The sequence below is a fragment of the Numida meleagris genome, chromosome 4, assembly GCF_002078875.1.
Source record: "Numida meleagris isolate 19003 breed g44 Domestic line chromosome 4, NumMel1.0, whole genome shotgun sequence".
In the NCBI taxonomy this organism is placed as follows: domain Eukaryota; kingdom Metazoa; phylum Chordata; class Aves; order Galliformes; family Numididae; genus Numida; species Numida meleagris.
This window is the reverse complement of record NC_034412.1, coordinates 38,762,228-38,777,926: the sequence shown is the minus strand read 5'-3', so window position 1 is coordinate 38,777,926 and position 15,699 is coordinate 38,762,228. Positions and strand designations below refer to the sequence as shown.

Sequence of the window (15,699 nt, the reverse complement as noted above, 5' to 3'; positions counted from 1 at the left end):
GGCAGAGAGGAAGATGCATTGGTTTAAGAAAACAGAACATAGCATCATCTTTTGTTTTCCCCCCAAGGGCACCCTGGCACGTTGTACAGTTTACAAAAATATTTACAGCTGAAGCCAAACAAATGCAGACAGCTAACCTGCTTCAGCATGTTCAAAATAGGAATCTAAGCAATCATCAGTATTTGAAGATAAAATGCAGAACATCTATTTTGTAAATACAGAAGTTTACACCTAAACTTAAGCAACCATACTGCTTTTATACATACTACTGGATTTTAATTTGAAGCTAAACACGGGTTGAATGAACTACAGTTAAATGAATCATTCAGAATATTACAAAGCATCCTTCTCCAAAATTAAAAAAAAAATGGATATTCAGTTCATGAAAATATATTAAGATATACAACAGTGGATATATTAGGCAGTTCTTTTATATGCATGCATACACCGATGTACATATACATGCACACAAGCATTCATGCCAAAGCTGTCTTTTCTTTAACTGACAAAAAAGGTGAAGTTCAGTGTGAAGAACTGCATTCATGCCTGCTTGTAATACCTACACCAAGCAGCTGAAATACACCCTGCTGAAGAAAGACGTTTACGCAACGAGAATTGTCAATGGTGATTACCAATCCACTACCTCTTTGTTGTTTACAAACATGCAGCTAATTTCATTCAGTAGAGACATGTTTCTGCATGTGAATTTCAGTTCAGCACATGATTCTTGCAACTGACTGCCCTTCTTTATAAGGGCGAAGATAGACAAAAAGGCTACCCCAACATCTGCTTCTGATGAAGCAACTTATCATTTCAAGGATAACTCAGAAACACCTTGGAGTAAGGAAAAGATCACCTGGGCAGACTTCACATTTAAGAGAAGCTGTGACAGTGCATACAGATATTTTGGAATAGTAAGAAGAATGCTATGTAAATAGCTTTCTTTTTCCCCGTCAACATTTGCTGTTACAGCATGGGAAGTGAAGTCAGATTCTCCTTCAACAGTAAGGCAAATACAATTTGACTAATTATTGCTCTTCTAGCTGGTAGAAAGATTTTGATCATCGTAAGATCTACTTTCAAATTTGCGATTTCCCACATTCTTCTTAACAATGTCATTAGAATTCAAGATTCACTGATACATTTCAAAAATCCTAGTCTGCAACATATTATCATCACCACAGAAAGAGATGATTTAATTCTTATACAATTGAGAATGATGAATGAAGCACTGCATTTGTTTATGCAATTATCATCTAGTATTTCAATTATAACCCACAATTAGAGGTATAAAAACTACAACTTAGAATATTCCCAAGAAGTCAAGAGGTTGAATTACCTATTCTATTCTTGGCCATTTAGCATGGTAACAGCTCAAAGGAATAGAAGTATGGTGTAGTTGAGTCAGTGCAAACTTAAACAGTACAGAGCATTTAAGCAACATTAACCTCTGGTTAAGACTCCACTTTTTCTTCAAATCACCATATTATGCTATTATAATAAGAGTAGCCTTATTTAACCATCTCCAACAGCAATATTCTTTATTTCATTATACAGGTCAATGAGTATGAACTTGTGATGTATCAGTTCTTTTCATATGGTAGACACAGAAAAGAAGTCATACAGAATGCATGGAAGGAAGGAAACGCTGGCTGAACTACAAGACTTATTTTCAAAGACATTTCCCATCTATGCTCTCCACTCAAATCTAAAATTGAGAGGGAAAAATAGCAAAATAGTATTGTTTCTCCACCAGTTACAATTTTTGCAGCAACAATGGCAAACAACACCACTGATTTCACAGTTATACCAGTCATTATTAACAGAAGACCAAGTATCATTGACAGCTTACTATTAACAACACTTTCAAAATTCATGGTTTTAGTTGCCTTTATTACTTTCAATAAAGCAATTTTAAAAAGACCAATACATTCTCATTAATTTGAGAAGCCCACTCAAAGTTGAGCAACTGAACTGGAAACAATCATATGTTCATTTATTTTTTACATGATCAACAATGTTTTTAATAAAACATTAAATTTATCTTTGGGAAAGATTTGTAATGTGCCATATTGTAAACTTTAAACTGAAGTTTTAAAGATTACTATAATGTAATCTTCATTGAGTAGACATAACATCCATCTAGTAAGAGACATGGCTCTTTCACTTATTGCCCTAACGGATGTGCTAGTGGGGCTCCCTGTCCTGCATTTTCCTCTACCCTTTGTCTCACTACATCACTCAATCTCTGTCTTCCAAGAATCCCATAGATCTTCACATCAGTAGAAATTAAGCATAAAAATAAATGGGAGGAGAGCTGTAATGTTTTATTCTACTTTAATGATGCAGAAAACACGGACTGACACGTTTCTTCTATTCTCCAACACATCGATTCCTCTTGATACAGAAGAAAAGATTTTCCTGCCACAATCCTTTAGACTTACCTAATGCCATATTACAACCTGCTTTTATATTTATTTCACTTCTACTCTCATTAGTCACATTCATAATTACTGTTCTTTAAGACTGCATGAAGCAGACCACTTGGCAACAAACAGGCAGACTGAACTGGTTTCATCTCAAAAGCAGTTTTCTATAACTGACATGCAGAACTGAGTTTTAAAACCAGCATGAATTAAAATATAATTGCACAAATTGAGATCTAGACTCGCCAGTCAACACAGCAAAACCTAAGAAATAGGAACTCAGATGTTTTAGGTAGAACATGAGAGAGGAGGCTGGGGGAGTGTTGGATGGGAAAAGACTACGTGAGTTGACCTTACCTATGTTCACCAGATCCCCAAGTTTATTTTGTACTTCAAATGTAACAGATTGAAGACTTACAATTAAGTTCAATTTTTCTTCCCAAAGTTAATTACTAGTATTATATACATATTTAACAACGTTTTGTCCCCATAGGAGTGGGAAAAGAGACAGAAGAGATCTGTAATACAGAAAGCAAAGAAATATTGAAAGGAGAATTTCAGAGATGCAGACTTCAGAATTCATCCAAATCTTGTACATAGTTTAAACATAACGAGTAGCTTACGGCTGCTTGAATACCTTTACAGGCAGACCAAATGAACAGGGCTTTCAAAGTTATTCCTGTGCAGCTTCCACATCACATGGCATGTGATTCAATAAGGAATAATACACTTTCTCACTCCTTATCCCCTCAGCAACATTGAAGTCACTACTATTCTAATTGCAATTAAAATTCCATGGGAAGAAAACTTTGTTTTGCAAGTCAGGGATAAGTGAATTAAACCAGTGAAAAATACACAACAACAAGTTTTTTTTGAGTTTTCTTGTACAAAGTAGCAAGAAAAACATGCTTAATTAGTAATCACTGAAGTTCTCTGTTATTAACATAGACCAAAAAACATCCAAACATCAACAAACTCTTCTAAACATTGAGTCTTTAAAGCTAAGTTAACTAAGTTTCAACAGAGCTTGGAAAGCTGAAAAGCACTGGATCAGGCTTTCCTGTAATGAAATGACATTAGACATTTTATCCAATGATGACTGAAGTTACAGGCTTTATTAGTTAGAAAAAAAATTCCATTTACCATAGAGGCAGGACAAAACTTGTCAGAATTCCTTAGGCATTTCTTACTATTACAAACTAGACTGTGTATGCAGCAGCATATTTCTGAATGGGATTTTACAGTTAAGCAAACACTCAAGTTACCTTGTAAATATGCTTTTGATTCTTTTTCTTAAACATACGGAAGCTACAATTTACTGAAGATGCATCAAGTAGTGCGTTAACATATCTCCACAAAAATGGAACTAGTATACTTCTTCCTGAAACGTCATTACTGCAATCTGTTCTGTCTGATGTTCTGCACAACTAGCAAAGAACAAGCAATTCGCCTTGCCACTTCAAAAGAAATGCATTTCATAGAATCATAGAATCATAGAATGGCCTGTGTTGAAAAGGACCTCAAGGATCATCGAGTCTCAACCCCCCAGCTAAGTGCAGGGTCGCCAACCACTAGACCAGGCTGCCCAGAGCCACATCCTTTCTGGCCTTGAACGCCTCCAGGGATGGGGCATCCACAACCTCCTTGGGCAACCTGTTCCAGTGCGTCACCACCCTCTGTGTGAAAAACTTCCTCCTAATAGCTAACCTAAATCTCCCCTGTCTCAACTTAAAACCATTCCCTCTTGTCCTATCGCTATCCACCCTCACAAACAATCGATCCCCCTCCTGTTTATACGCCCCCTTCAAGTATTGGAAGGCCACAATGAGGTCTCCCCGGAGCCTTCTCTTCTCCAAACTAAACAAGCCCAGTTCTCTCAACCTTTCCTCACAGGAGAGGTGCTCCAGCCCTCTGATCATCTTGGTCACCCTCCTCTGAACTCTTTCCAAGAGCTCCACGTCTTTCTTGTGCTGGGGGCCCCAGGCCGGGACACAATACTCCAGATGGGCCCTCACAAGAGCCGAGTAGAGGGGGACCACCACCTCCCTCTCCCTGCTGACCACTCCTCTTTTAATGCAGCCCAGAACATAGTTGGCCTTCCGGGCTGCCAGCGCACACTGCTGGCTTATGTCCAGCTTCTCGTCCACCAGGACCCCCAATTTGTACTATGCCGTCTTGCAAAATGAAATATTTGTCATGCTTCAGTACGTACAAATACTGCATTGAGTAAAAAACCTCGTGCCCAAGTGGCTTACGGATGAGGTCTGATGATACTGCTAAAATGTCTGTGAGTCTAAAGTAAACCTTTATAACCATAGAATCCTGAAAAGCACAGTGTATAACTACACCTTTACTCAATCTAGCAAAAAAAACATACAATCAAAGCTAGTCAAGTGTTCGTGGCAAAGCAGCAGTAGAAGAGCAAACAGAAATACAGGATAAACTATGTTTCATTTGTGTCTGAATTGTACAGTTGATCATAACAGCTCTCTGATCTCGCTGATCATAACAGCAAGAAAACAAAAAACTAAAATAGCTTTATTCCCCAACTACCGAGAAATTACAATTGAAAAGCGCATTGGAGTTTGGACGAAATCCCACTGTGGTCACACACTTACTGAGCACTTGCCTTAAGAGCGCAACTTCGTGATAACAGCATGTTGCCCCACTCTTAAGTGACCTCCTGAAAAACAAGTGCTTGGCCTGTGTCCTTTTCACAGGTTAATAGGAAAAAGACCCCTGAAAACTCAGCAAGTAAGTTCTGTGATGCAGCATGTTGCTTTAGGTTAAACAAAAAGATCACTGAAAATATTGGCAACGTAAAAAAGAAAGCATAGCATTAACCATTAAAAATAATAAACACAAAGATGAATGGAAGCTTAACATTAGAATTTGAGACTAAGAGATCGGTAAACAGATACTAATTTCAAGAAGATTGTTTTCTTGGTTTTGTTTATAAGCAGCCCTAGTTATCACACATTCTGAGTCTAGGTCACACATGCAGGTGTTAACTTGTACAACATAGTTCAAAAAATTCATCTTCACTGATTCCAGTATGAAAACATATCTAAATATGAAAACAAAGAACTACTGCAGAAAATACAAACAAATTTGCATAGTGTAAATTTTCTTTGACTCAACCAAATCCTTGATCCATTTTTGAGTTTAGTGGAAGTTTCAGAACAGATTTAACTGCAAGCCACAAAAATGCATAGCATGTCTGCAACAACCTACCTCAACTTCACTATGTGGCCACAGATAAAACCTCTCTAACATCTCAATTTTCCACTGAACATGGTAATTATATTTGGAATAAGCAAGTGCTCTGACCAAGTTAACAAGAGTACAATTTCCATTTACCGTAACCACTAAAAAACTATTGAACATGCTATTCGTAAGAAGTAATTACTAGGTAAAGGTCAGATAGCATTGAGACAGCAGTCAAGTCATATCAGCATCAAATTGTGAGGCTTAAAAATAGTACATCTGCTCCTCTATTCCCAAGGGAACCTATACCTACTACCACTTCAAGGTGTATTTCAGTTGTCCCACCTAGACATAGGCACATTCTAATCAAAATTCAGTTTTAACTTCGTTTCATTACACATGATCAGGAAGTATACTCCAGTTGCAAATGTGATTTCTTCTTAAACTTCAAGAATTACTTTTCCTGCCCTCTAATCAGCAGTTCAATAGGACAGAACAAAATGTTCAAGCTCCATTCAGTATTTCTCTGAGAAGTAATTCTGCATTACAGGTCAGCATGGAACTGTTAGAGCTCCAAATCTATGTACTGACAGAGAGCAAGTATGAAGATGTGTTAATTATGCAGATCTCCAACTGAAAAACAGAACAAACACAAAGAGGAACACCAAATTCCCTAAATTGTACCACAGCACCCTCTGCTGGGCAGTGAAACAAAAAGGAGAACTACCAGTAAAATACAGCAAGGATAAGAAAAACACAGATCATACATACAGGTCATTAGGAAGTAAAGCTTTTTCAACATGCTACGAATATGACAGAGTGTAATACTTATCATCTAATAACAACAGTAGTAACAAATTGTTACTACTGTCTAGGTTAAGTACAGAAAAATTACTTCTCCCCTATTTACAGCTTCACATCGGGAAGTGACTATTTTTACTTTCAGGTGTGTTGCCTCCTAATTTAACCTCCCTTAGAAGTAGCTTGCCTTGGACAATATGAGACTTGCTTATAGAAATTATGTGGGGACTTGGTTGCCTGAATTCACAGGACATCAGTATTTTTAAAAGTGCTTGTTTTCCTGTTTCAGTAAAATGTCAGAATTACAAATGGATATCCTCAGGACTTAAGAGTCAATAACACACAAGTGCATTCTCTTGACTTTGCGCTACAGAGCACCAAATATTACATTTGGAAAAAAATTGCTATTACATAAAGATATATACCATTTACACACAATAGAAGCCAACCGCAATGTGAAATGTTATTTCCCCCTAAAGTAAATTTCACGATTATTAATTGGCCTCAAAGGAGGTTATCTACTGAAGTTGAAACCAGACAACAGCCAAAGTTAGGCATATGCTTATTTTAACATATAGTTTACTTTTCTCCAGTGTATTTTTTTTAGAATTACATTAAAAAGAAATTAAAAGTACAAGTAATTTAAGTACACCGAGAAACACTTTTTTCCTCTTAAAATACGAGAAAATAAAATCATTACATCAACAGCTATAATCAAATACATAAATACTATCACGTTGACATTTTTCCTGCTTTGTCACCACATACCATACCGTACACAAATATCACATGTATGTCACACATACATACACATTAAATGCATTTAAAACTGCAGCTTCATTATTTTCAAAAAAATTAACAAAATATAGCAAAGTACTCAAACAATTTTAGCCAGGCCCAACAGTAGACAACCAGAGACTTCAGTGATTCTTACCGTAAAATTGGAGATCGCTCAAGGATAAGCTTGCATAGTGAGATTTGTATGCACCCCTGGCAGAATTTCTTCACTATTCTTGCCAACAAGATTAACATCTAATAGCAAAAATCTTCAGAAAATTGTGTCATGTGAAGTACGCTATGCATTGCAATCTAACTTCAGCATTTCTGATAATGGTACCTCGTTAGACACTAAGAAAAGTCTTACCCTGTTAAAGCTGTGTTCATGAGAATCTTCCAGCTGTCCATTGCTTGTCACAGGAATTTCAGCTGCTGAATTTTTGGGAGACTCTTGAGCCATTGCACCTTCCTATTGTACCAAAAGAAACAAGTTAGTATTGGTTCTGGAGTACTGAGTACTGCTAATGATAAACAAGAAGTATTGGGTAGGAAAAAAAAAAGCAGTAAATTTACTTGTTCATTAGAAAAATAAAAGTGACGATTCCAAGCTTTAAAGTTGCTTAACTTGCTTTTTCTTTTCTCATAATAAAGCGCCACCTTCTGACCAAACTGTTGCATACAACTCTGACTCAGCAGCAGTAAATCTACAGTGAAACGCAGAAACAAGAACTTAAAAGAGCCAATGCAATTCCAGAGCCCAAGTTAGTAACAAGATGCTGCTGTTTTATGAAGAGTAGAAGCAGTAGTGTAACCACTGCATTCAAATAATGACCCGGGGTAAGACCTGGAAAAGACCCTCAAAAAATGGACACCATTTATTTATAGGAATAACTCCATCAAAGCACAAGACAGTAGGCTTGGCACTAAACAAATAACCTGCTATTTTGAAACACATCCTGATGCAACCCCTAAAACAACACTTGGGATAAAGGATGTTTGTTCGCATGAAAAGCTTCTGAGATTTTACAGTTGTAGACAACATTGCTGTAGACACAGACATTTGAGTGAATGTAATTTTATATAAAATAAGTTACATGTAACACATGTAACCCAATTGTAACCCTACTAAAATTATGGGATGTGAGTTCATCAGCTCCAGTTAGGTCATATTGTTACAATTATATGCCAAGTTCATTGCCCACCCCCATCAGAACGAATATCACATTGGTAAGAAAACTACTACAACACAACGACCTCTACCAACTGCTCGAACACCTCTGAAACAATGGCCAAACACTCTAATCGCTGTTCCCAAAGAGATGAACGAGGTCCTGACAGAGTGAAGAACACAGAAGACCATACGTGGGAAACTCCTCTTGAACAGTCACCAACAGCAAGGGGAGCAATTAATTTCACGCTTCACCCAACTGTGATTCCACTAACTGTAACATGAATACGTACAAAAGTCTGGCCCATGCTAAAACAAGCGGCCCCTCTCTGACCACCCAAAACACGTAAATTAGTAGACCATCAGCACCAGTAATTTATGCTCAGTGTACTAATTATAACACAGAGGCAAGAGGTGACCGTACCACCGCTTCCTGAAAGCTAAGATGAATTGACTACAGTCACAGGGTGGAATGTGATTAATATTTCCCTCACTTGATTTACATGGAGGTTCTGAGCACTCCCTTTTTCGTGCTCATTACCCCCTAATTCTTCACTCTGACATCAGCTTTCCCTATTCCCCTACTTCTTCCCCAGGCAAGAACACGTGTGTTTGTTCAGCAAACAAGACTGTAGAAACAACACAGGTTAAAAGAAGGTGACCTATGCTCAAAAAGGGGATGAGGAATTTTTCTGCTCCAATCAGTTCTCCAAAACTGATGCAGTTTTGGAGCACTGGTTATACATTTCCAACTCTTGTAGCTACAAAATAGAGGAGGTAATAATGGAATAAGCAAGTACAGAGAATCTGAAGAATTGCTTTCTGCCACAGCCCCAGATGAACAGCTACAGGAGAACAGTATCTCAAAACACGTGCTCTAGGTGTAGGTTATTGCCAAAACCAATGATTGATTATTTCCCTTCTGAACGCAGCTTCCTGCAACGACAGTCATAGTAAGCTTACTTATCTGTGAGAAAACAAAACCATTAACTCAAAACAGTATTTCTGTTAAAATAGTGAGTAAGATTATCAAACAAAGCATCTCTTGGGCAAGTATAGCCCACAGCTCATTTAAGCGAAGTATATAATACAGCTGCATCCTCAGAAAACTAACAGTATGCAGGAAGAGTCTGAAGTAAACCCACTTATTTTCTACTCTCACTCTAGAGCAGCCAAGGAAACACCTACTCTCTACTTTTGTGAAACAGCTTCCCAAATGGTCTGTTGACAATTGGGAACTCCAACAACTTGTTCACAATGGAGGTGCCAACTATAGCTGAGCTCAAGAAAAAGAAATCCAAAGAAGCACAGATCCACCGCTCCAGCAGCAAACACAATGCCTTGTTATAGCAGTATTGCACAAGAATTGCTGCCTTGAAGTACTAAACCTTTCTTTCTACTGTACTTACACATTATAGAGTCCTTACTGCCTAAATCTATTCAGCTTGTGAAGCAAACTCCGCAGCACAGTGACAGACTACTGCATTCTTGTCAGCTAACTGCACTGTTCTCCAGCGTCTCAAAAATCAAACCCTCCCATTCAAGATTACTCACAAACTTACATTCCCACAGTAACTTCCCTGTGCCACATGAATCAACTGTTCCAGCAACCCAAAACCATTGCTGGGATCGGCTGATTTGACGCTAACACAGCTATCGCTCAGTCACCTCAGAGTCAGTCTGGACCTCTTCTCCATCTGGATGAATTTCATCAAGTGCTGTGGATTCATTCCTGTGTTCTGACATACCTGAAAATAAAATAGGGTTGGTATGCATTAATTGATGTGAAAGGAGCTGCACGTTGAACCTTCGAGAAATTGAAGCAAACTTGCAAAAGAAATTTCTTCTGCAAGCTCTGCTAAAGCAAAAAGAAATCTCTCTCTTTGAGGAGGACCAGGTCTTTAGGTCACCAAAGTTAAACTAAGACAATGACTATGGTCTAGAAAGCATAAGCTCCCACGACCAAAGACATTTTCCCTGCACAGAACACTGAGCTTGCAACCTAAAACCCAGCAAGTCAAACCAAGTTCTTCAGCTGATATTTACTTTCACTTGCAACAACACACCAATTGCATCCTACCATTACAAAGCACACGGTTTTGTTAGATTTCACTAAGATGTGAAGCGTATCTACATTACGTGAGTTTATGTAGATCCTAAATCACTGGAATGTAGGCATAACAGACTGAAGAGGTTACTAATCGGGAAGAGACATCTTTCAATTGTTTTATCTTGTTTAAAAGAAACTCCTCATCTACAGAGAGAAAGAAATTCAGTAATACTGAACACATACACAAGAAACCAACTTGATGAGTAGCATGATTATGAAAGGTATCTACTTTTCTTGCTTATTTTAGGTATGTGACCCAAATTTGATTTCACGTGGCTAGTAAGGACAGGTGATACCACAATTCCCTCAGTGCTTTGCAAGGAGGAGACAACCTGTCATTACAAATTAAACAGACTGTCAGTACTCACTATAATCACACAACTGAAGTTTAGTGAGCTTTGCACCACTCTGTAAAGATTTAGTCATGCACCAGATCAAAAAAAAAATCTGAGAATTATCACTATTCAAATCCTATTTCAGTTTTCCAAGGTAAAACATGCAAATTATTTGTTATAATTAGTAAGGTAAGCATACCAGGTGGCTGAGGAACTAAAATAAGGACACAGAGGCTGAGAAACCGAACCACCTGGCTCCTTTTACACTGGATAACCTCCTAGCTGGCTTTGTAAAAACAAGTAGGTTAAATAAGAGAACTGCTCCAGAAAGGTTGCAATTCATGCAGGGCTACAGTTGAACGAGGCTGCATTTCCCTCCTACCTACTGATACAAATTTTCTTTCAAATCAGTTAGGGGAAAAAAAAATTGCTAGTACAAAAAGCCATGCAGCAGAGCTGGCTATTTAAAATTATTAAATGCAGTATGTAGCAAGAAGAGTCTTGATAATCTCAAGAACTCTTTGTGTAACCAGGGGGCATGAACCTTCTCACAAATACATGCAGAGATACTGTGTACAAAAGAAAAGTTGTTAAAAGTTGTTTAAATTTGTTTGCTCTGCCACACTCCCCTCCCCAATTTATGTAGCATTACTTCCTGAAAGCAAGAGGAACGCTCACAACACAGCAAGTCATCTTTTACCATCATACTCATAGTAGCCTAAAAAGCCTCTGCTATCTCACTGCTAAGGCAGAAACAAGAGTTCAGATGACTGAGCCATGAAATGTGCCAGACCTGCCCTCAGCAGCTAGAAGATACAAAGCATAGTCATCCAATCTGTCCTTTTCTCTGATGTACAGTTAATACATACTCAAATCTTCCTCTTCCTTTTGTCCATATATGACCAACTAGTTACTGAAACAGCTGGAGCATTTGAGTATACACGGAACCCTTCTGACTCCCTCTATCAAGAGCATTGCACGATTCTTTTTTGCATAAGGTTTCAATCACAACCAAGTGTTGCTGCAAACATCGCTGAGCCACTCGCCTCGACCCAGCAATGACAGGAGCCAAACACTGACAGAGGCTTGCAAACACTCAGAGTGCAGTGCTGTAGGGAAAAGGACAACTCAAAGCCATAGTACTCACACCACCCACTGGATTCTAAGACTGCACAAATGAAACTCAGGTTTAAATCTTAAACATTTACTTCAAAAATCACAAGAAATGAAAAACTTGTTTTGCAAGAAGCAAAAAACCTAGTTTCAACTAAGTTATTGAGCCTGCCCAAAGCAAACAGAAATTTATATCACCTCCCTCCTGCTGACGGAAGTTGTCCTCTTAACTATGATGAGCATTGAAAGATGGCCATTGTTTGCCTTGAAAGAGACTGGGTGGCAGTAACAAGCCCAAGACACAGGCGCAACATGTGCATTAAACACGTGCTTCGGAATTCCAGCATACAGGAATCCAGGAGCGGCACAAGACCAGACATCTTCACATATCATTTCTTCAACTGGGAAATGTTAACAACACAAGACCTTAGAAACAACACCCTAAGCATCCTTCAGAACATGTAACCAATTATAATTAGCAGTTATATGAGCACACTTATGGATTAAATGCAAGTATAAACTAAACACGTTATCAGCAATAAAGCAGTTCTGAAAAAGGAGTTTATTCTTAATGCAGTTACATTACTTAATGACTCCTACGGTCTCAGAAATGAGCACTACAGGATTCTGAACAATTACACTTGCTTTCCTAAGCTGGATGCAGCAGCTCCTTCACTTATGTTTTTCTATTAATAAATGAATTGCAAATAAGATGAAAGCAAAATGTCTTCTGTCCAAATAAAGCTTATTGCACTTGCTGTATTACTACTGGTTCTGCATCTAGTGGAATAAAAGTTTCTGAAATGCTACAGAAAATGCAAGGACAGATGGAAAATATTGAAGTCATGCATATTTTCTTACTTTCAATTTATAATTAAGAATATCACCAATAATTCATGTCAAGATCAGTTAGTTTTATTTCTTCTAAAAAACCAAGAATGCAGTAAACACGTTCTGCTGCAACCACAACATAGTTTCCTTTTTACGCTCTCACAATTCCACTTCTGCTCCACTTCCAAGAGCTAGTGATACCTGAGAGCTACCAGACACTGTGGAGACACAGACCGGGGACTGCAAGTAGCTTACACACTGCCTGCTCTAGGACAGGCCGTGCTCCACTACAGATCAGCTAAAGCATGGGTTCCTATGACGGTCTGAACTTCTACTAAAACAGAGAGAACCCTCTGATCAACATAATGCCTCAACATCCCATTCTTCCCATCTAATATTCCTCTGTACTAATCAATGCTTCACATTCTAGCTGTGTATGAACACAGATATAAAGAGATACACAAGTGAATCAGACAACTACTTAGTTTGGAGTTGCTCTGACCACGAGTCACTGTTCTCCAGCATGGCAGAAGAACACTTCTGTTATCTCTCTTAGTGCATTGACACTGAGATAAAGCCGATGACAGATCCCTGTTAGCTGTGCTCCAAGCACAGAAAGAACATGTCAGACACTGACACTGCACCGAGGTCAGAGAAGGCAAGAAGGAAGGCTGTGACGTGGTCTGAGGTAAAAACAGAACCTCAGAGATAGAACGCGTTTGGGTTATGTCAGAACTACTTGTAGTTCATGCACAACATCAGATGCAACAGCCGTTTGTCAGACACCACCACACTCTTTCCACGTTTCGCCAGTGACTTGAGAACAGCCAGCCAGCTGTAAAGGATACACGGGCACACTTACAGCCCCAACTTCAAGGGCGCAGAAAACGTCTGAGGGGCACGACACGCACGCAGCATCCAGCGCTACCTCCCTCCGCCAGCGAGTGCGCTCCCAGCTCCCTCTTGAACCCCCCCTTCTCCTGAGCACGGCACCACACGGTGCCCCGTCAGCCTTGTGGCCGGCAGGCAGCCCACCCGCCGCCAGCTCCGGGCCTGCACCGCGCACCCGCGCCCTTCGGAGCTGCCAGGGAGAGGCCGCGGGCCCAGCCGCCCTCCCGCAGGGACTGCGGTGCGACGCGTAGGCCGGCGGGCGCGGCCCGGCCCTGCCCCAAGCCGGGACCCAGCGACCGCCGCAGACCCGGCCCGGCCCTCACCTGCCGGCGGCGCAGCTGCCGCCCCGAGGGCGTCGCGAGGCGGAGGAGGGCGGAGGAGGCCGCGCTGGGCCGGGCGGCACAGCCCCCGCTGTGGCTGTCTCCCTCCTCCTCCGGGACCAGCAGCAACCGGAAGTGCCTGGCCGGAAATACGGCAGCCCGGCGGGGGACAGGCCGCGTGCAGCGCCTCTCTAGGCCGCGGCGGGCGTGTCTATGGTCGCTCACGAGCCCCGCTGTCGCCATAGCAACGGCGGGAGGGGATCATTTAAAATGATGAAAAAGGACCGTGAGCTGAAATTTTCGGCAAAACTAGGTGCAAAAGCCATAAACTTTGGTGGGGGGAGAAGAAATTACTTGAACCTTCAATGCAGTAACTGTAGAAGGCACTACAGGGGCAGAAGCAATTCCTTGAGTTCTTTGGTGCGCTAAGAGCAACCCGGCGCCTACTGAGAATTCTTTCTTAGAAAGAGATTACCACTTCCTCACCTCGCTGATTTCACTGATGTCTTTGGTATCACAGTGGAACAGCAGTAAATGAGCTTGATGCTTCTGATACTTAAAGACACTAAATATCACAAAAATATATACCCCAGTTCTAACTGAGAACTAAGGGTTTTTTTTAACAATCTTTTTTGTGTCTGTTCAAGAATTCTAGCCTGATTTATACTTATGTGATGAACAGCAGAAATTTAGCAGCTTTTCTTTCTTAAAGCTGCTCACGTGTGGATACACACCAGTGGCATAAGCATTTATCAAAGCATCAAAAGATAAATACACCTCTGCTTGTTCTTTGAAGGGGTCAACAAAGAAAACCGTTCTTCTCCCTCTCAGCATTTTTGATATTTAGGTTTGATACAGGCCCTTCTATACAAGTCTGTCTATTTCTACTGTCAGTAATGGAAAAAAAAGTCAGCTGCTGCGGTATCTGCATTCAGGACATATAAACTGCTCCTATATTTACTATACTTGATAATAAAACCAGTCACCTTATCTAGTCTTCATACTTGTGCAGCCCCACACTGCTTGGAGGCCTTTCTGCAGATTCAATGCACCAATGCAGTTGACTATGGAAGGTACCATTAACACAGGTGCTGCTGGCATTAATGAAGTTTGAAGCTGAGAAAATCACAGTACGCTTAGATCTCTTCATGTATGTGTTTAAGCAATGTAATCACACTGTAGCCAAAAATCTCAGTTTATATGTCTCCTGCTAAAGGCAAGTTTAGGGAAAAGTTTAGGGATGCTCCATCCCTGGAGACACTCAAGGTCAGGCTGGATGGGGCCCTGGGCAGCCTGAGCTGGTGGAGGGCAGCCCTGCCCACAACAGGGAGTGGGACTGGGTGGGTTTGTATGTTCTTTACAATTCAACTCTGCGCAGACCTCACTGGCCTGGAGTGCAGATAAGGAGGTTCTCTGTTTCCTTCTGAGAGCACTAAGTGTGAAGTGCAGATCTGTATGAGAAAGCCCGACATGATCACGATAAGTGGGCTCCATCCACAAGAGCTGCAAAGATCACGATAAGTGGGCTCCATCCACAAGAGCTGCAGCCTTTGCTCGGTGAGGATTAGCAAGTCAGGAAGTCAGAGATACCATCATTAGCTGATGATGAAGGAAAGCAGTCACTGAATGCTGAAACACTTAGAGGAAAACAACAGGAAGAATTTAGAAATTTGGACTGAGCTTTGATGGTAAATTGTGGAGCTTGCTTTAAGCAATGTAC

The 15,699-nt window shown here is 40.2% G+C and overlaps 1 protein-coding gene across 4 annotated transcripts in view; it reads right to left on the bottom strand.

Annotated features, from left to right (window-relative positions):
* Positions 1–14,138, bottom strand: part of ARFIP1 (ADP ribosylation factor interacting protein 1) — a 39,554-nt gene extending 25,416 nt beyond the window's left edge. For 3 of the 4 annotated variants that reach the window (XM_021394561.1, XM_021394562.1, XM_021394563.1), the window contains exons 1-2: positions 13,983–14,138; positions 7,579–7,680 (exon numbers count right to left, since the gene is read on the bottom strand). In XM_021394561.1, coding sequence (XP_021250236.1) covers positions 7,579–7,671 — 93 coding nt within the window. In that variant the 5' untranslated portion in view covers positions 7,672–7,680; positions 13,983–14,138. Of the gene's footprint in view, positions 1–7,578; positions 7,681–10,047; positions 10,128–13,982 lie in introns of all 4 variants that reach the window. The other variant, XM_021394566.1, reaches the window with a different exon arrangement.